Genomic DNA, 22,195 nt, shown 5'->3' with positions numbered 1-22,195 from the left:
TCACTAGTGTCAAACACTAACATTGATGTGTTTTTGCTTTCCTGTGTATCAGCTGTTTGTTTCAAGGATGAAAGAAGCCTACACAAATGCCAAAATGTCAAGAAATAATGAGCTTAAAGACACCTTGATTCTCACAACAGGAGATATTGGAAGGTATTTTTGATAGTATGTTGAAAATTGCCAAGTTGTGTCAGTTTGTGATACAAAGTGCCCTTTCTTTAAGTGTAAGATTACTTATTTTGAAGTCATCCTTTCCCCAGTCCATTGCAACTGTTTAGAGCTGTTGATTCCTGTGGAACATTCCTCATTTTCTCATTTTCTTCTGCCCTGTCACAGAAGTACAGATAAGCCATGCAGATACAAGAATGACTCATTTTGCATGACGGCAATTGCATGTTCTTAAGGCATTTTATTAATGCAACAATTCCGTTTTACTTTTTAATCCTTTTTCTTCTGCTTACTTTGTAAGGGCATCCAAAGGAGAATTGGTGCCATTTGCCCTCCTGCATTTGCTGCACTGTTTGTTGTCCAAGTCACCTTCGGTGGCCGGAGCAGCGTACGCAGAGATCCGGGCCCTGGCAGCAGCCAAGGCTGTAAAGCTGCAGGCTTTTTTCAGTCAGTACAAGAAGCCAATCTGTCAGGTAAAAAGGGTGTGTGGTTTAGAAAGTGCATGTCTTTGGGTTCTTTGTGTATATCTTGAAAATGGAGCTCAAGGTCAAAATTGCAGTATTGCTCAAGGTGAAATCTCATAGGACAAGAAAGAAATTATTTTAAGGAAAAAGCCCTACCAACATTTAGGAAGGAATGGGAAATCTTTGACTTTGTTGTGATCTCCCCTCAATAGTGTTGCTTCTCTGTTTTATTCCCTATATGCTTCATTCTGAAGTCGAGGCTCTTGCATTTTGTAGTACTATTGCTGCAAGACACTATGGTTTAAAATTGCAAATGGAGTCAGTATTGCACAAGCATAATTCTTCCATGATTGATTAAGGTTTTTTGTTATATCCATTACCTAATGACAGCAAGATCTGTTTAAAAAGAAAATTGTCAAAAGCAGACTTTTCTAATTTCGAATATTTTTTTAGTAATGTAATATTTGAATCCAGGGTTGCAAAATTGAATGTAATTATTAAGTGGATGATAATCCCGTTCTGTTGCAAAGTAATAATCATAGATCTATGTGCAATAAATGAGTGAGAAAAATGATGCATAGAAAGACCATAGAAAAACTTTTGTGTTTAGTTTTAGGGAGTGAACAAGGGGAAAATAATACTAAATACCTATTTCTTCATGCTTAGTTTCTAGTGGAATCCCTGCACTCCAGCCAGATGGTGGTGTTGAGTGCTTCGTGCCAGGGCAATGAGCTGCAGAAAGAAACAGCTGCTCACCAGAGAGAAATGGCTCTGGACATGTTATCTGAGATTGCCAGTGTATTTGATTTTCCAGATCTAAATCGCTTTCTCTCAGTAAGTTGGTCATTCCTTTTGGTATTTTGTGCTTGTGCTTGTGAAGTTCAATTTTAATCCACACTTTCCCTTGGGAATGCTGCAAGTGAGAGTGCAAATGCAGAAGAACAGTTTTATCAAGGAGTTAGAGGGATGAATACAGTGCCAATTCAAGTATGGTGGATAAGGAGCTCAAGTTTAGAATCCTCATTAAACATATTAATGATTTAGTGCACTTGGAGGCATCCTTTGAAAGGTGTGATTTTTGCATGATGTCAGCTTTCTTATTTCAAAAGAAGAAAACTACCTTTTTTACTTCTTTTAGGGTTTTTTACTTCTTTTGGGGTTTTTTAAGATTTCCTTTTATGGAGAATCTGGATTGACACAAAAAATGCTAGCTCACTTTTTGTTTACATGTTTCTTAGTATGAATTGGATGAAGCAGCTCCTGAAGTATTTGGTTCTATCTGCATTTTTCCTAGGTATATGCATTGTATTAAAGTTTTTCTCTGTTCATACCTGTGGTGATAATTATGACCAGACATGTTTGTTGTGGTACTGACCCAAATGGAACTTAGCCTAACCCTGGTGTTTTAGAGAGTTTGTTTGTTTTTTACATTAACTGTAGTTCTTCATTTACCAGAGGACCCTGCAAGTTTTGCTTCCTGACCTTGCAGCCAAGGCCAGTCCTGCAGCCTCCACACTTATCAGAACCATAGCAAAGCAATTGAATGTGAACAGAAGAGAGATTTTAATCAATAACTTCAAATACATCTTCTCTCATTTGGTCTGCTCCTGCACCAAGGATGAGCTGGAGCGGGCACTGCACTACCTCAAGGTAAATTGGCATTTGCCCTGTTACACCTGCAGATTAGGAGCAACAGCTGATGCATAGTGAGCTTTCTGCTGTACTTAAATTAAGGTATTGCAAAGCAGAGGTTGAAAAATTACAAATGCAGAAATTTTGTTCTTATAGTTTATAATCACTTCCATTAGCTCTGAGAAATGTTTCTAAGATATTTTATGAACTTAGCAAATTCTAAAAGCTTGGTTTGTCTAACATTGAGCTGTTTGAAAGCTTTGACTTCTATAACAAAGCAACCAGAGGCCATTGCCTCCTGTCTCTCAGTGCTCTAATTACATTGTGATGAAATGAAGTGATATTTCTTTGTGGTTGAGTGCAGAATGAGACTGAGATAGAGCTGGGCAGCTTGCTGAGGCAGGACTACCAGGGCCTGCATAACGAGTTGCTGCTGCGGATTGGGGAGCACTACCAGCAAGTCTTCAATGGTCTGTCCATACTGGCTTCATTTGCCTCCCAGGATGATTCCTATCAGGGACCTAGGGAAATAACTTCACCAGAACAAATGGTAAGGACATCAAAATATTCATGCTCAGTTCTTTCAGTAATTTCTTTGTGGCTGTTGTGAGAGTGAAGACAATTTGCTGTTCTCTGAACAGCACTTACTTCAGGGCAAAAGTGGAAGAAAGGCTGACATTTCCTATTAAGTGTTTCTGTAACAGAGAGATCCATACCAAGTATGCATAAAACTAAATCAAAACAAAAAGTGCCTGAACAAACCAACATCAGACATGTAAATCCTAACAGCCGACAAAATAGCAAGACCCACAGCCTAATAGGGATGTCTGTCAATAACACTGATATTTCTTAAGTAGCTGTGTATTTGGAATTCTTCTCATATGTACTTCAGAATTAGCATTTCATACCTGCTTTTTAATATCTTAGGCTTTGAAATGTGTTAATTGTTTGGGGTTTTAACTTTTTGTAATTATTTGGGGTTTTAACTTTTTTTTTCCTCTCCATAGGCTGATTATCTGCAACCTAAATTGCTTGGTATCTTGGCTTTTTTTAACATGCAGTTACTGAGTTCCAGTGTTGGCATTGAGGATAAAAAAATGGTGTGTAAACTTAATTTTGAATATTAAAACAAAAATAAGCAAGCACTGTTATAATATTCCAGATTTACTTGTGTGATCATGCAACTGTCATGGGAGTCTCCAAGATACTAGGGTCCCAAAATAATTCTTTAATGGTCTCACAGAGGGTAGGACTTCTGTGTAAGCTCAAAAGTTCTTTAATGGTCAGGTAGATAATGATCAGATAATAATGACAGATACATATTTCAGTCAGACATGGTGTATGCAAGGAGTCAGTCAACCAGGAATTACAGGGGAGAAATCCAAGGGTATGATTTTTAGTGTGTGAAACAAACACCAGTGGGAGGATGAGGGAATGTGGGAGAAAACTGGAATTACTGCATGGAGTTATATAAGGACACCAAAGGGTAAAGAAAAAAGATGGAAATCCAAGAGATCAGTTTTGGTTCCCACAGAACAGCTCCTTTAAGCTTTGCAGTAGAGTGCATTTAGAGAAATTAGAGCTCACAGCTTGAGACAAAGTGAAAATTCTACTGTAGCAGTGCTTCCAACCACAAGACTGGCCTTTCAGCTGCCTCACAGAGGGACTGTAGATGATTTCTACAGGAGGTTTTCAATGCTAGAATGTACATAACCTTTGTGTTGACAGACTGTATTTTCTCTGGTGGTTTTTTTGATTTTCAGATATTCATGTTAAAATGTTCTCATTTTCTTAGCCCCCTTTCTGCATGCTTTCTGAATTTCCTAATTTGTACAGCACTTCTTTTGCTGCACCTGCTATTGTTTCTATCTTCTGTTTTTGTTCTTGGTGAGTTTCCCCTTGCATGACCTTTTCTCAAGCTCAGGTTTATTCCTGTGTTACTGATCTGTCATGCTGGACATTTTACTACCTTGTTGGTGTAGTGTTACTGTGACTGCAATATCTCCTGCATCTCAGTATTTCTCTTCTGTCTTCCATTGACAACTGAGCTATTACCTGTTCCCTGATGCTTGCCAGTCACTTCTGTGAGCAGTTGTGTGTCAACGCTGTTGGGGTTTTCTTGGTTCGATTTTTCTTTTAAATGCAAGTCTGTTTATTTCCTCTATATTTCCTAAGCCTTCTCTTTTCAGCTATATATCTATATATAGTTAATCATATCTTATAATAGACATCTGTAATCATTAACTCCTTGGTGTCTGCAGTTCTTCCCTCATGGTCTGTCAACAGCCTAGATAATGCAGGGTTTTGTAACAATCTTGTCATTAGAGATTCACCCCCTTTTTTTGCTAAACTGAAATTCTTTATTAAAACATCAAACTAATTTTGATCAAACTAATTTTGAAATCATCAGACAAAATGATTTCTTAAGCAAGGGTAGCCCGATTTTAATAGAAAATATAACTCCTACATATTTTCCTGAGTATCTAATACATTAAAATGACTTTCATCTGTCTAGGCTTTAAACAGCCTGAGGTCTTTAATGACACTCATGGGACCCAAACACATCAGTTCTGTCAGAGTGAAGATGATGACCACACTGAGAACAGCTCTGAGATACAAGGATGACTTCCCAGAACTGTGCTGCAGGTGAGCTGATGGTGTACCCAAACAGTGACATCCCTGCTATTTCTGTCCTTTGATGCACTGTGTTGTTGTGTTCTGGACAGGAATCTAAAGCACAGTGCTGAAATAGCTTAAATGACTCACCTGAAATGTTTCCTGGAGTGAAGAATCATCAATTATATTGTTTTGTTGCCTTTTCTTGTTTAGAGCCTGGGATTGCTTTGTTCGAAGTCTGGACCATTCCTACCTTGGCTCCTTGCTCAGCCAGGTGATAGTAGTGCTATTGCCCCTCATACATATCCAGCCCAAGGAAACCACAGCAATATTCCACTTCCTCATAGTGGAGAACAGGTACTGCACAAGATATTTTCAGTTATATGGTTTAAATCCTGCAACAGGAATGGGGATAACCCTGAATTCCAGTCATCCAGCACTGAGACGAGAAAACTTGTTTTTCTGCTAGATAGTTGTTGTTCTATAAAATTGCCCCTTCTCTAAATTGTGTTGAGGGTCTTGAAATGTAACAAGCCTTATCTGAAAAGGGGTTTTTATATTGTCCCTATAAATATATATGATGCTGTGGCCAAGTCACAACCCATTCAGACACTGAATCCTGCCAGGCTTTCTTCAGTGTGTTTATTGTGCTGATATGGAAAATTACTTCCCTCTACAGAATAATGATGATTGCTAACAATATGCTCTAAACTAAAGAGAAGTGTAGAGAGTTGGAAATGGGGAGGAAATGAGCTCTTTGTTTTCTTCAATAATTAGAGGTATAATTATGAAGTGCACAGATTATTATGTTGAGTAAGGTTTCATACATTCCATTCAAATGGTCACACCAACTGAAAATAAAATCAAAGTTTAATACATAGTACATTAATTGTCATGACTTAACCCTTTTGAAGATAAGGTTGAGTCATAATTCTTTTTCATCTTACAGTTTGTAGCATAAAAGGGTTTTTTTAGGAATGTAGCTACTTAATACCTTGATTACTTTTGATGGGTTTTCATTTTTCTTGCATTGTATCATACCAACCGTTTTCACAATAAAAGGTAGTAATAGGAATAATAAGGCCCTTGTAAAAGGCCAGAGTAGCAATATTGAAAGAGATTTCTTCATTGCTTTATTTGGATGGGTTTTTTTGGATTCAACTAATGTTTGCTGTATTCTTTGCAATATTTTTTGCTAACTATTAGGGATGCAGTACGAGACTTTCTACATGAAATATATTTTCTACCTGATCTTCCTGAACTAAAAGAAGTTCAGGTTGTCTTCAGGAATACAGAAAGGTACAGCTTATTTTATTCATTTGCTTGGCTTTACTGCATAAAATGAATTCATGACAACTGAGGAAAACATGTAAAGTGCATTGTTAAGTGGAAATATATTTATCTGCCTGTGATACACAAAGTTGGTTTTATGTATCACAGGCATAGTTTGAAGCATGTTCTGATTCTGGTTTAGGAATGAAATGTTCAACATTCCTGTTTCTGTAGCGTCTCCTGAACCCTGACTTTCTTCTCTTTTGTGACAGATTTTAGGATGAGAAGTCAACAGTTTTAGCTATGGCCATATTGTCTTTACAGGGAGCAAAGTTTGTCTTCTTAGGAGTACTCTATGGTCCATTGCATTTGCTTGTCCTCAGAATTATTAGGTAATAGATGGGAAATAGCAATTATTTTGTGGGAGTGATGCAACAAAAGTAGAAATTAATTCAATTTTAGACAGACTTTAAGCAAAGCATTTTCTTCTGATTTTATAATTTTTATTTACACCATTATTATATTTACCCAAAAGTAAAATATAGCACCTTTTTGAGTAAAAAAATTTTAAAAATAGGCGAGAAGACAATGGTATATAGGTATATACTTTCAGTCATATTCCTGTTATACTTAACTTGAACTTCTTATGTCCTGCTCAGGAATCCTCCAAAAGCACAGACTTGCAGACAGCCCTGCAGCTGTCTATGAGAGCTATTCAGCACGAGAACGTGGATGTTCGGATTCATGCACTTACCAGCCTGAAAGAAACATTGTATAGAAACCAGGTATAGAAAACCTCCTTCAGTAGAACTAAAAATAAACCACATTAGCATCTGGACCAAAAGTCTAAAGCTCCTTGTTGTTACAGGGTGTGCACTTGTACTGGGTTATTCTCCTCAGTTCATTTAGCTGTTTCTACATATAATGGGGAAAATGGATTCTTTTTCATGACACCTCCGTGTAGGTGGATTTTCAAATCCTTCAAATCTGGGATGCTGATTTAGCAAGGCTAGTGTACATTTTTTTTTTAACTGTGAGGAAAGATGTATCTAAGAAGTCCATTTCAGCAATTTATGATGTGGGCTTATTGTCTGTTTAGGGCATGTATGTCTTTTGCATCAGGAACCTTGTTTATAAAAGCAAGCGTGCGTGTGTGTGTGTGTGTAATATATGAATAAGATTTACTTGGACCACCTTAGACCTTCTTTGTTTTTCTCTTCCTTTTTTGTCTTCCACCCTCAACATTTTGAATCCATTGATCATATTCAAAAGCATTTTATAGCCATGGACAAGCTGAAGACATTGCTTTACAGTTCTGTGTGGTTATTAGCCCAAAGGATGTATGTGACCCATTAGAAAAAGTAATAAATCTGTACCCTTAGTAGTTATAGATTGTGGGATGCTCTTTAGCCAGAAATTTTAAAAAAAGTCCAGCTAAAAGAACAAACAATCAATGTGTGTACTCCTGGCCAACCAGTAATTCTTGCAGCTCAGGTCAGCAAAATCCTGCTGTGTCTTGCTGAGTTAGAGGTCTAGCAAAATAATTTAAGCAAATCAAACTTAATTAGTTCCACAGCTTGTGAAACTATTTGCTCTGTTATGTTGGCTCTGGTTTCAGTTTTCATTAAGCATAACAATGACAAACATCTTGATTTTTTCTGTATTTGGACTAAATGTCAAACTGAGGAATAAAAGCTGGGCCAAAGCAAAAAAAGAAAGGACACCCAATTAAAATGATGGACATTGATCAAAGGACTTGAAACCCTGGGCTTTGTAGGACTTGAGAGTGATGAAATGTTCAAGAAATGGCAAATAATAAGAATAGAAATGGCAGGAAACCCAGAAGGTATCACAACAATTCCATGAGGGAAATTGGGAGGAAGTATTGGAACACATGAGAAGAGGGATAAGTAAGTGAAAAATATAGATAATGTAGAAAAGAAAAAAAGGTACTTGATAAGACAAATTAAAAAAATGAAGTTAGTAGAGAGGTGCATGATAATGAAATACAATATTTGCCATGACAGCATTAACTGAGGCCCAATCCCTCACACGTTTGTTTAGTCCTTCCTAGGGTGAGAAGCAGATTAGTGCACTTGGACTGCAGTTACAACCTGAACTCATGGCTAAACGAAATCAGAAGTGAGTTACAGGTTGAAGATTTCCGAGATTATTTACAAATATGGTTGTAGAATGACTCATCTTTAGTTTTCATCTTCCCAGGAAAAGCTGATCAAGTACGTCACAGACAGTGAAACCGTGGAGCCAGTCATCTCCCAGCTGGTGACAGTGCTTCTCATCGGCTGCCAGGATGCAAATTCCCAGGCACGACTGCTCTGTGGGGAATGTCTGGGTGAACTGGGAGCCATCGATCCTGGCAGGCTTGACTTTTCAACAAGTGAAACTCAAGGAAAACACTTCACTTTTGTGGTAAGAAGCATTGCAGTCAGGTTTTGTATGGCATTAGGGGTCTTAAAAAAGTCCTTAGGAGGAGGGAACCTCTTATCTCTAGACCCTTTGAAAATCTGGACTTGCTGTCGCACCTAAAACAGTTTAGAGTTATGCTTCCAAGTGGATATTTACAGATACAGCTATTACTCTGTTTTAGTAAAACTGGCATTCTCTTTGTGATTAAGGCTGGAGTGGAAGATCCAAATTTTGCCTATGGATTGTTAATGGAACTGACCAGAGCTTTCCTTGCTTATGCTGACAATGTTCGTGCTCAGGATTCTGCAGCATATGCAATTCAGGTAAGATCTCTGGTTAGATCCTACTTTTATTTCACAGGTTATGTTCTGTAACATTCAACTTAGAACTATGCAATACAATTTTTCTTTTTTAATCCTGTAACAGGTTTAAATTAGAAAGCACACTTAGTATTCTGGGTCATTCTCAAATAAGATCTATCTGTTTGCTTTTGTGTCACAATATTTTAGGAGACATCTGATGTTTTAGAGGTAACCAGCAGTGCATACACAGGGATTAAGGAGTAATCCTGAGAGTGGCTTAGAATTAGTTCAGGTTGCACAGGCAGAAATGAAAAGCAGTATTCCTAAGATGGTTTCTGCTTACACTTTTAAGAAGCAAGTGAAAGGGAGCCTACCCTTATTTTTAGGCTCTGGTCTTTTGTGCTGGTTTTATTTAGTGGATGGAGGTTTTTGCTTTTTTGTTCTTGCTGTTTTTGATGTTTAATATCTTTGTGAAAACTTCAGGATAGTTCTTCAGTCCAGGAGAAAATAGGTGGCCCTATGTAGTCAGCAGGATAAGAATTTTATTAGCACATGCACAAGATTGTGCACTTCCTGCACAAGGAGGAATCAGACTAAATTCTTGTCCTGGTTTATTGGCAGATGTGAAGAATACAAGTTAATGTGGTCCAAACACCAGCTGGAGAATCTAGGGAATCCATAGCTGAAATCAAAACTTGCCTAGTAACAGAGGATTAACAGTGTTGGATAACAGTTTTGCAGTTATGATTTCTGAATTAAGCATTCCATAACTTCTCTCTCATTACTTATCATCGACTCATTCAGGTTGGAAAGATCATAACATAGACACAGGGTTTTGGTCATATACATGGGGTTTTACTCATATGCACAGGGTTTGGTACTGTGGTCATGAAAATCCTCAGTGCTAACTTGGTGATGCAAACCATCCCTTTTCAGGAGTTACTGTCCATCTATGACTGTAGAGAGACAAACACTGACTGCCCTGGCTCCAGGCTTTGGAGGAGGTTTCCTGAGCATGTGCAGGAGATCTTGGAACCTCACTTAAACACAAGGTATATGATAGTTTAAGGAATAGCATTTCATAACACATCTGTTGGGTTTTTTCTCTGGGCTAGTATATGGTTTTGTGACTCTCACTCTTCTGGGAAGAGTGATATGTATAAACACAAAATTGAAATAAGGTCTTTCTGCTAAAAGGTGAATTATTACTTACTTGAATGTAATTCTCTCTAAATCAAACAAGCAAAACTTGGACCTCATTCTTTGCCCATGTTTGCCTGTTTGTCCTTAGAGCATTGACTTGTATGATGTTTTGAAGCTTTTGTTTTTCTTTCCCTCTACTCAAATCTACTAGCATCCTATTAGTCCTGCCTTCTACAGAAGTAGGAGGAGCTCACTGAGTTTTAATTGGACTTTTTCTTCACATTCCATTTGTTAAAGTAATGATAAAAATAAACTTCAAATTATGTTCCTGTCTTAACTAGAAATAATCAATGTTTCCCTTCTATTTCTTCATGAAGACAGTCATGCTTACCTGTGATAAGCTTTACCTTTTTAGAAAACAGACTTTTTGGCCTTTCTCAGCTTTCATGTATGCTCTGGGCTTTTCCTGTCAAGAACATTGTACTCAGATATTTATCAAACTTCATTTCTTAAAACTGATTACAAATAGCACTTTAAAATATACTTGCAAACAACCTATCAAGTTATGAGAATTTTTATTTCATATTTAATTTTAAGGAGCTCTAGAATAAAATATATTGACTACTGAAAGTGGGGGTTTTAATTCTACTTTTAAAGATTCAGAAGACAGGAATTCATATTCATATTGCTCCAGTGAGGGAATTTCATAACTAATAATGTGCTATTGTTTACTGTATTACATGAAAAGTTAGTTTTATTAAATGGTTATTTCAAAATTACAGGTACAAGAGTTATCAGAAGGCTGTAAACTGGTCTAAGGTGAAGAAGCCAATTTACTTAAGCAAATCAGGTGATAATTTTGCAGAATGGTCAGCAACTTGGGCAGGTTATCTTATAACAAAGGTAAGAAAATAAATCTTTCTGTAAGGCTCTTTGCAAGATAGTTCTTGAACCTGATTTCAGTTTCTGCAGTTCAGGGATGGATGGGAGAACATGGGTGCTGGCTGCAGGCCTCTTACAGGACTTTCCTGCTTCTACAGCAGGGTACTGCACTCCCCTTTCCCCAGCACTGCTTCCTGCCAAGGCTTCACAGGTGGTGTCAAAGCTAAAAATCAAGGAAACTTGTCTTTGTCCAGACACTCTTGTGAAACTGAGGGCACTGACAAATGCTTGTGAAAAGTGTCTGAAATGCTTCTGGATTTACCTTCTCAGTTTTGGAAAGATTTCCCTGTAGCTCCACAGTCTTAGCACATAAAAAGTACTTGTAGCTTCTTTTTCTTTTCCCTTTCCAATATCTAAGTGACCCACTGAAAATGTCACTTCCAAATCAGCCACTGTAAGAAGTGAATTGAATTACAATAGCTCAGTAAGTGCACTGTCCTCTTTCAGACAGAGTAGAATTGAATGTTTTCATAATATCCTACTTTCTGCAGGCTTTTAAGGGCAGAAGAGAGGCTGAGTGTAGTGGCAAACTCCCAGCCTCAAGGTTGTTTCTACAGCCAGTGCAAGTTCACAGTGGTGTAAAACACATGGTGTGCCGGGCAGGCCTAGGAAGTGCTGAGGGAAGAGGGTCAGATTTACACCTATGAATATTACCCTGAAATTTGCTTTAGCTCATGTTGAGTGGAGTGTGTATCCAGTAAAAAGGGGGAATCAGTGGGTAAGGCCTGCCAGGATTGCCAATACTGCTCCTGTAGACAGCACGTCTAGTCACTAGTCCTAAATACATTCATGCTCTTAACCCTAGCAACTCCCATCCTATTCCCCTTCTATCCAATAATCTCAAAAATACCCCCAGCACAATCAGAAACACAGTCAAAACTAATCAGCCTAATCCCAACAACAATCTACATCTATTCTGGAACAGAAAGCCTCACCTCCCTCTGGGAATGAGAATTCATCATAACCTTCAAAATCCCTATCAGCCTAAAAATAGACTCCTATTCTCTCACTTTCTTCCCCATTGCACTGTTTGTATCGTAAGTAGAAATGTAAGCAGTGCTTACCTGTCTTTGTGCTGTCAGTAGTTGCTACATGTAATAGTAGCTACCATCTACTGGTATTTCTATTGCAGATTTAAGTCTGATGAACCTTCTGTAGGTATCTTAAAATTAGTTGATGGACTTGTGTTCATCAACAAAAGGAAGTCTATCTATTGAATTTGTGTTCATCAACAAAAGGAAGTCTATTGATTGTTCATGTATTTGCACTTCTGTAATGATGCTTCTCCTGGAAGTAATGCTTTTTTCATAGGTGCGACATGATCTTGCCAGAAAAGTCTTTGATTGCTGCAGTATTATGATGAAAAATGACTATAAAGTGACAATTTATCTGCTTCCACACATCCTTGTCTATGTTTTGTTGGGATGCAGTCAAGAGGATCAACAAGAGGTGAGATGTGTAAGATGGTAGTGTTTTTCACAGAAATGGTCAGCAGCTGTTCTTCATGAGAGCTGCTCAGCTCTGTAGGCCTACATGAATAAATTGTTCAGGTGTTAAACTCCTTTTGGTGTATTAATAATAGAAATAATAATATAAAGGTTCTGACAGGGTTTTGAATATACTCATACAAGTTTGTGTTGGAACTGCTTTTCTGCAGATTTCCATCAGCTGGGCCTAGGATGAGATATTATGTGGTAATCATGACAGCAGTAACATCAACAGCTGGAGTGGTACAAAGAAGAAGTGTGCAACACAAACAGCCAGTAAATGGAACTTGTATAATTCCAATAATTCACACTCATAAATTTTTCCTCTCCTTTGGATGCAGTTATAGTTTCAGTGGATAAACTATTCAGCTGCCAGAATCACGGGGAGCAGGATTCATAGATGTGTTGCAGCAAAGCAGGGGTGGGGGGAAAGTCATCCTGCTTTCCTTCAGTTTGCTTGAGCTGTCAGTGAATGTGCCCAAGTGCTGCCATTTTTACTGGGAGCAGCACCTGTATGTACAGGGAGATGCAAGTTTGCAAGGAATCTTTGTAACCATGTCCTGGGTGAAACAAAGGAATTAGAAGATAGTGAAAAGTCTAATTTACATTCCATTAATTTGAAATTTCACAGCTAAAATATTTGTGTTTAAATATTGTGGGTGTGTAGAGGCGTGTGATGATTTTTCCTCTGTGAGCATCTGTTATTTATGTTAACTCATGTTTTATGGACTAAAACAAACAGAAACAGATATTTTGTCAGGGCATTTATTTAAACAGAAGCAAAAAAGTAGATCTGTAATCTTGTAACCAGTAGATAATTATATTCTTACCAAATCTTGAAGTATTGTATTTGTAGAAGAGATGCAGTAGCATTTGTTGTGTCTTGAAACCTCAAGGTTTTCTCCCTGTATGGAATCCCTTGACAACAGCTTCTGCTTGGTTTGCCATGTCTTTGCCACTTCACTGGTGTCTTTCACCTTTGTGTAGGTCTACATGGAGATCATGGCTGTTCTGACACACGATGACCAGTCCAGCAGGAGGCTGGAGGACAGCGCATCTGACCTGAGCCAGCTGAGCACACAGACAGTGTTCTCCATGCTGGATCATCTCACCCAGTGGGCCAGACATAAGTTTCAAACACTCATTGCTGAGAAAAATGCTGGCAAGTCTAGCAAAGACAGAAGTGATCTAAAAAGTGAGAGATGCTTATTTCATTTAAAATGGCATTAACATTATTCAAAGAAGTATTTTATTTATGTTTGCAGCTTCACATTGTGACCATTTATTTATAAATGCTGTATTAATACAATATGTAATCTCTTTTATGATTTCTTAATGTTATATTGTGATTTCCACCCCTTCTACCCCAAATGGATTGTTCTGAATGCCTGTTGCAAGAAATACAGATTTAAAATTTGAACAATGAAATGTTAATTTTTTGTTAGTTTTGTAAGCATTCTGTTTAACTTAATAGAATATTATATTATGTATATAATATTATATATATAGTATTCTGTGCTGTCTTGCAAGATGTAGAAAGTTCACCAGAATTCTTTTAAATGAATTATTGTTGACAGAAGAGAAAACCATGTTCTGTAATTAGTACAGTTATCTCACTAAATTGTTATTGACAAACTTTGTAATACTTTTTTTTTCAACAGCATCAAGTGAGGACTATGGAGAATATCAAAATGTGACACGTTTTCTAGACCTCATTCCCCAGGACACACTGGCTGTAGCCTCCTTTCGTTCCAAGGCTTACACCAGGGCTGTGATGCACTTTGAATCATTTATAACAGAAAAGAAACAAAATATTCAGGAACATCTTGGTTTTCTTCAGGTTCTGAAGTTCTTCTTGGTTTATGTTTTTTATTTTAAGATGAAAATGTGTATGATAAATAAAGGTTGGGCAAATTCTTCTTTGTGATGGGAAAAAGAAAAGATTTATTTGAGCACTTGTTAAATACAAGTGTTTCGTCATCTGTGTTTCAGCAATATTTAGTAAGTTCTCTTGCTTGGCATGCTTCTTATATGAAAAGGAATGAATAGCTTTCTATTCTATAATAAAAGATTGTAAATTCCTGAAAATAATTAAATGTGGGTTTGTTGATAGGATAACATTTATTGCTTTGAAGTTGGCTCTGTGCCTTTTGCCAGAAAATACAGCTAACTATAATAACAAAAAATAGCACCAAGTACATTGGAAGAAATTCCAGGTGGCTTATTCTAAAGTAGAAAAACCTTTAGCCAATGCTAAAGGTATTGCAAATTATAGAAATTATTTTTAAGAAGTATTTTAACCCGTGGGATGATCCTGTTCGTGGTTCCCTATGGTTTATATTTGTCAGTGACACTTCAAATTTGAAAAAAACATAGTGTGTTGCTTTTTCACCAAAAGTAATCATCTTTATGTTATCATGTAATAATAGGATATTTATTTTACTCTTTATACAGATGGTTTCAGGTAAGTTCATGTGGTAGTCTATCAATAGCATGAGATTATAAATATTACTGTATACTAAGAAATAGGGCTCAACTTTGGAAGGAGCCTGGCAAAACTGACATCTTCAATAAAAAATTATTGCCAATGATTCCTACAGAGCAGTCTGTGCTCCATGTTTAAGAAGTTCTGTGATTCTGCAGGTTATCTATGAAATACCTTAGTGTTTTTGATGGCCACATCCAATTCTGTTTCATACAGAAATTGTACGCTGCCATGCACGAGCCAGATGGAGTGGCTGGGGTGAGCGCCATTCGGAAGGCAGAGCCATCTCTCAAAGAACAAATCCTTGAGCATGAAAGTATTGGCTTGTTAAGAGATGCAACAGCCTGCTATGATAGGGCTATCCAGCTGGAACCTGATCAGGTACCTTATTTTTCGTTTGTAATAAATATAATTATTATTTTTAGTCTTACTAGCTCACAGATGACTAAGGCAAAAAAACTTCTTCAGAATATTTAAGTGAAATAGGAATCTAAGTGTTTACTGTTGCTAAATAACTATTGCTGTTGGAAGTGGCTTATGAACTGAAACAAATCTCTTACTGGATTTTTTGAATGTTCATTTATCTTATGGTGCAATTAGTTATGCCTTTTCATATTCTAAAAAGCACCCAAATGAGCATATTTCTTCCTTCAGATTGCCATGAGTTTAATTAATGTGTATGTAGGGTTTTCATTTGTTGTTTTGGTTTTTTTTCCTCTTTCTAGATCATTCACTATCATGGTGCAGTGAAGTCCATGTTAGGCCTTGGTCAGTTATCTGCTGTAATAACTCAGGTCAATGGAGTGCTTGCAAACAGGTACTGTAAGCATCTAATACACAGTTGATTTGAATAATATGAAGCTCTGGTATAAATCTCTGCCTCAGTAGCCATTTCTGCTCATTATCAAATATTTGAGGCTTATTAAACATAATTGAATTAGCAGTGTGAAGCTAGAAAACTTTGAGTGCTTTATCTATAAATTATTTATTTCAGGAAGTCCAGAAATGTTCACAGTTCTTGCCTGTACTGTGAGCAGTGCTGGTATGTGCTTTAATTTCTTAGATAGGATTTTTGCATTGTTTCCCACGTCACTGATTCCATTGGTATTCTGTAGTCTAATAGGTAGATAGATTAAAAGCTGGTAGTTTTTGATGTACCACAGAAGTTAAATACACTCTTTGGAGGTTGTATTTGTGGGATCATGTTGTACAGATCTTATTTGTTATCAGTGTATGTCCTTTGGTTTTACTGACTTTCTTTAGAAGCAAGCTTATCTTGCCTCTTTTCAAGTCAGAGAACTTTTATGTAAAGAACACTTGCTAATGTAATGTAGGATTAACATACTGAGAGGAGACAGCACAAAATTGTATTGCCTTTGTTTTCTTTTAATAGGTCTGAATGGATATCTGAGTTGAACACTTACAGAGTGGAAGCAGCCTGGAAACTATCACAATGGGATTTACTGGAAAATTATTTGGCTTCAGGTAAGTTATCATTACATAAAAGTACTAATACTTAATTGCATTTCTGAACAATTATATGTTTTAGTTTAATCATCTTGAATCAAGGGGCAGCTGTTTTAATTTGGTTTGGATTTCACTGGTAGGAAGGTTGGTTCTGACTGTGTTCTGGATTTTGTAACTGAATTTGATTGTAACCTGTGTAGTTTTTGAGCAGAAGTTTTGAGTATGTGAATCTTTTGAGTCTGTCTGTCTGGGTGGATTTTGGAGTTGAATTATACAGTGTAAATAACATGCAATTAATTAGTTCTGAGAAAAAGGTTTTTTTCAGTAGCATGTTAAGACAAATTAGCATGTTCAGGTTAAGCTGCCTAAAGAAGCAGAGTCTTCTTTTTCTCCCCAAAGATGTGAAGTCCACTACTTGGAGTGTCAGACTGGGACATTTGTTATTATCAGCCAAGAAGAAAAATGAAGCAGCTTTTTACGAGACGCTCAAGGTTGTTCGAGCAGAGCAGATTGTGCCCCTCTCAGCAGCAAGCTTTGAAAGAGGGTCCTATCAGCGAGGATATGAACACATTATCAGGTTTCTCATTTTCATGGTACTATTTTTAAATTCACAAACCATGTAATCAAGTATGCAGCAGCAAGAATTTTGCATTTCTGCAGTAAATGGTACATTTTTTGTCACCTTTTTTTTATATTCAACCAACTGAAAACCTTTGATTAATTAGAATTTATATTTATCCTCCATGGAAAACATTCCCAATAAAACTATGTGGTATGGTCTTTCCAAATCAGCTAGCAAGCAAATGTAAACATCAAGTAATAAAAACTAGCAATTTAATTCCATGCTTGGAGTAGTACAAATAGGCCAGTAACTCCATTAACTTAAGAGCATTGCTTTTGATCTGTATGGAGGCTGAAAAGCACTCTTTTTATCAAGAAAGAACAGTAGGAATCATACCCCATCCTTTTTCTTTAATATTAAACTTTTAATTTGGCTGCAGTAGACTAAAAAGTGAGTAGCCTTTTTGAATAAAAAGACTCAATACTTCCTCTGCACTGTAAATGCATCCTTATGGCAAGATACTGGCTGAAGCCCGTTGAAGTGCATGTTTTAGTTACTTCTTAATTCTGTTTTCTGTTGGTAATTTCTGCAGTGTTGTTTGGGAAATGAAGTTTGGGGATTGAGAAAGAAGTGTTTCAAAGTAGTTTCCTTTAGCCACTGATCCAGGCTACTTGGGAGCCTTTCAAGGATCACTTTTTCCCTGTCAGATGTACCCACTACATTTGTGGCCGCTTCTCTCTGCCAGTGAGAACTGTGGCATTTACAACCACTCAGCTTTCCATCTTTACAGGGACAGATATCCACAGTAATGGTATTTTTAAATAAATGGAATAACTTCACTTTAAGTAAAAGTATATTGCTTTTAAAATGGGATTTGTTGAAAATGTCAGATTTTCTGAAGCATTGTTGCTGAAAGTAATAGATAGAAATATTCTTTCTGAAGATTGACTTCCTTTCTGGGTGATCTACATTGTCTCTCTGTTCAGCAGCTTGACAAAGGAATATTGAGGAAAAAACGAATCAGTTTATAAATCCTGGATTTTGTGTGCTTGCTTTTGCTACATTTTTGTACTGGGTGACGTTATTTACAGGGCCAAATTTTAGAAAGAAAATTGCAAAAACTTTGTAAGATTTGCATGTATCTCAAACAGCAATCAGTTCTCACCAATTTCTTGCCTTTATTTTGCTAACACAGGTTGCATATGCTGTGTGAGTTGGAACACAGCATTGGGCCAATGTTTCAGCAAGCAGATGGTGACCACAGTAGAGATTCCCTGAACTGGTGTGCTCGGATCGAAATGACCCAAAACTCTTACAGAGCAAAAGAACCCATTTTAGCACTGAGAAGGGCTTTGCTTAGTCTCAGCAAAAGGTGAGGACATGACTATTTCTTTTCTGTGTTGTATTCTCAGTGATACTGTGGGTTTCCATATATATGTTAGATAAAACTCTGGGAATTGGTTCTAAACAAAAGCAGTCCTCCAATATTATGTACCTTCAAAATAAGGAGGAGAAGCAGTGTCTAAAGGAAAGAGAAGCAAGAAACAGGGAGAAAGTGTATTTATTTCTAGTCCTAAATGGAAAAAAGGGTGAAACAAATGTATTAAAATAGTTTTAAATTATCATTATGTAGTATATAACTTCTTGAGAAGTTCAACTTGTGTTTCAACACATTGATTTTTACTTCAGATTTTAAAGTAGCATTCAAAATAGAAATGTTTTATTTTTTGCAAAAATGTCCCTGCAGCCAGGATTACAGTGAGCTTGTTGGACAGTGTTGGCTCCAGAGTGCCAGAGTTGCAAGGAAAGCTGGGCATCACCAGACTGCCTATAATGCTCTGCTCAATGCTGGGGAATCAACACTCTCAGAACTTTATGTAGAAAGAGCAAAGTGGCTCTGGTCCAAGGTAAGGAAAATAAAAATGGAATTTAGTTTTCTACATGCAAGAAAATAAGATTTTTAATTTTCTTCAAGAAAAAAAGGCACACAATCAGCATGTGTAAAACAAGATATGTCAGCTGGGACTATCAGCACATTGCAGCTGATCCTCCAGGTGCTGGTCAGCCCTGTTCTGTATCCATTGACCTTCCTGGCACCCTGGTATAAAACTGGTGGATTACCTGTCTCTGCCAATGCAGCCCAGGCAAATTGACATTATTTTAATAGTAGACCTCTTCTTAATTTGTTTCTTTTTAACTAATAGCAGTAGGCAGCAAACATGAGAGAAATTGCTGTGGTACACCTAAAGGCACAACAATGCTGAGATAACAAGGAAATACAAGAAGCATTTGAAGTTAGTAATATTCAGTTACCACAGCCAGAATGGCCTAGAACACATCTGGGGACACAACTTTGCCTTAATAATAACTCTAAGAGGGAAGTTTTGCATCTCTCTTATTTAAAGTATATAAAATGTTTTCTGTCTTTCCCGTAGGGTGAAGTTCATGAAGCACTAATTGTTCTCCAGAAGGGAGTTGAGTTATGCTTCCCTGAAAATAAAGCACCCTGCAGTAGCAAAAATCAGCTCATCCATGGTCGGGCAATGCTGCTGGTGGGCAGATTTATGGAAGAAACTGCTAACTTTGAAAGCAATGCAGTCATGAAAAAGTATAAGGTAATTGGGAATACTACTGTTAACAAGGCTGGAGCTTGAATAATTATATATTCCTTAAGTAAACTGTTGTTCTGCTCCTCATAGTGTCTCCCAAGTATAACGTAAATGGGATTAAACAGTGCATCCACTGTAGGAGAGAAGCAGTTCTTCTTGTAAAGATTTACCTGTCTTAACCAAGTTTAATGTAACACATCAGTAGACTACAGTTCATATTATTCTTTTTAAATAAACAAGTTACAGAAGTATGGCTTTTTTCTCATGCTTGCACAGATTAGAATTCCTCACTAAAATGGACTACTCCAAATACTCAGAGTTGACTTGGTGATCCATTGCACTACTCTTCAGTGTTATTTCTCTCTCTGGTAGTGACTTGTAAGTGTGATGTAAGTGTGCTTCCAGTCCCTGAAGAACTAGGAAAAGGGACAACTGGTATGATCTTCTTAAACAAGGCAGCACTGCATGCTTCATCTTGTGATGCCTGTGGAACACTTTTTGGCATTGATTAATGTTGCCTTCTAAAACAGTAGGAGATGCAGATGTTTTTGCTTCCTTAAAAGCAGCATGTCTCCTGTCCAAGTTCTGGCATTTGATACTGCTAATATTTACTGTCTTACTAGATAACATACTTCTGCAAAAGTAATTTAGAGAAAAATGTAAATGTATCAAATCAAATGAAGGTTGAAATAATATAAACAAATGAAATTTCAGTGGATTCCATGAAAACACTACCACTCAGTACTCTCTGCTAAGTATTGCACAGAAAAGAAGCCAGTATTATTAGATAAGGAATGTCCCTCTCACCAATTATTTCTTTTCTAATACATGTCACACAATTTTTTGTTTTTCTTTCAAACATCATGATTTAGAAGGAAAGGAGAAATATATGAAAATATGTGAAAAATATGGAATCAAAGATTCATTAAGGTCAGGAAGATGACAGAGTCCAACTGTTAACATGATACTGTTTCACTTTTCAGAAAGGTCTGAGAAACCCAGTACTGAGTTATTAGGAACAGGAACCTGATTTTAAAGAAAGTATGATCTTCCCTAGTTCAGTATTCCCTTATCTTGAATTGTGTCTCCAAAACCAAAATGTATTTTGAAAATGGACTTCTGGTTTGTAGAGGCAATTATCTTGAGGCAAAATTAGCATTTTTGGAGATACAGGGTTAACAATTAATAACTATTTTGCATGTACTCTGCACAATATAACTAATACAAGATTGTTTCTTGAAAAGATTTATTTCTGTTTATTATTTTTAAGTTAGCATTCTCTCAGAACTAATTGTCTCATTTTGATGTTGCAGGATGTTACAGTTTTCTTACCAGAATGGGAAGATGGACATTTTTATCTTGCAAAATACTATGATAAATTAATGCCGATGGTAACTGACAACAAGATGGAAAAACAAGGAGATCTGATTAGATACATAGTTCATCACTTTGGGAGGTTAGAGGGGAACTTTGCTTACTTTCTGTAAAAGGATGACAATTATCCTGGGGAAAAAAACATTTCTGTAGGAATAGATTGTCTTTCACCAATTCAGACTGACTCCAATTTTTCTGCACTCTTATAAAACAAAGTACTACATGCTTCCTTTTTGTTTTCATACCTAATTAATTTTACTTCTGACAAACCAATTGTGTCTTTTGTCAGTTAATTATTTAATCTGTGGCGTTGAGTAATAAACACAAACCCTTTGTATATTTTTTTGGTTGTTGCAGATGCATTAAAATGCTGACATAAATTTCTAAAGTTAGAATGGAATATTAAACAAATGAGAATGTAAAATTTGTATTACGTCTAATATATATAATTCTTTGATTTAAACATTTAATCACAGATCTCTACAGTATGGAAACCAGTTCATTTATCAGTCAATGCCGAGAATGCTGTCTTTATGGCTGGACTTTGGAGCAAAAGCATATGAATGTGATAAAGGTAGAACATTTTTTCCCAGTACATAGTTCCCATGTCATTCTTTTGAATAGATGATTTAAAGAACAGTGAAGTATACTTACAATTCTTCATTTATATTTATTGCCTGAGGTTATATGGAAACAAGAAAGTACTACTATTCTTGTAAAATACAGGATGTTAATATGCAGGAGAATATTAATTATTTTAATTAAATCTTCCAGATTTTTTTCAAGTATATAGTGAGACAACATTGTTCCTTGGGTAACTGAAGGCATTAGATACAGGGAAAATCCTTGCATGTCCCTGGTCACCACTTTTAGGGTGCCTCAGGAGTGGTTAGTAACAGTTTTGTATGTACTTGCTACAGTAAAGTGTTAGGCCTTGGGGTTTTTTTTCAATTTGTTTTGGTTCCAGTCTTTGAAGAAATTTTACTGAAATTTTCCACCTCATTTTACTGAAATAAAAGGGGAAAAATCTTTTAGGCAGCATCATGAAGGCATGAGAAACTAACACCACAGATGCACTTTGGGTGGGAGATTCTGGTACAAATGAAAATTGCAAATACTGCTTGCAGGTGTGGAGTGAAGCAGACAGTTGTGCTCCTTGATCTTGTCCTCATTCTACACACTTAGGTCAACTGTTGGCTGCGGGCACATCAGATCCTGCACTCTGAGGTGCTGGTGTGAAACTCA

General features: G+C 36.8%; 1 protein-coding gene across 1 annotated transcript in view; it reads left to right on the top strand.

The window, feature by feature from the left end:
- ATR (ATR serine/threonine kinase) overlaps positions 1-22,195 on the top strand; it is a 39,211-nt gene that overhangs the window by 9,113 nt on the left and 7,903 nt on the right. Inside the window, 27 exon segments of the mRNA XM_036389211.2 lie at positions 53-153; positions 470-641; positions 1,299-1,466; positions 2,088-2,282; positions 2,629-2,814; positions 3,272-3,364; positions 4,780-4,910; positions 5,094-5,237; positions 6,087-6,157; positions 6,160-6,179; positions 6,812-6,937; positions 8,376-8,582; positions 8,789-8,902; positions 9,818-9,933; positions 10,807-10,927; positions 12,278-12,415; positions 13,441-13,648; positions 14,115-14,293; positions 15,155-15,319; positions 15,664-15,755; positions 16,332-16,423; positions 16,805-16,982; positions 18,163-18,339; positions 18,715-18,874; positions 19,403-19,582; positions 20,890-21,032; positions 21,427-21,524. Of these exon segments, the coding sequence (XP_036245104.1) occupies positions 53-153; positions 470-641; positions 1,299-1,466; positions 2,088-2,282; positions 2,629-2,814; positions 3,272-3,364; positions 4,780-4,910; positions 5,094-5,237; positions 6,087-6,157; positions 6,160-6,179; positions 6,812-6,937; positions 8,376-8,582; positions 8,789-8,902; positions 9,818-9,933; positions 10,807-10,927; positions 12,278-12,415; positions 13,441-13,648; positions 14,115-14,293; positions 15,155-15,319; positions 15,664-15,755; positions 16,332-16,423; positions 16,805-16,982; positions 18,163-18,339; positions 18,715-18,874; positions 19,403-19,582; positions 20,890-21,032; positions 21,427-21,524 (3,775 nt within the window).

This window comes from Molothrus ater, chromosome 10, assembly GCF_012460135.2.
Source record: "Molothrus ater isolate BHLD 08-10-18 breed brown headed cowbird chromosome 10, BPBGC_Mater_1.1, whole genome shotgun sequence".
Classification (NCBI taxonomy): domain Eukaryota; kingdom Metazoa; phylum Chordata; class Aves; order Passeriformes; family Icteridae; genus Molothrus; species Molothrus ater.
This window is presented reverse-complemented; position numbering and strand designations above follow the sequence as displayed.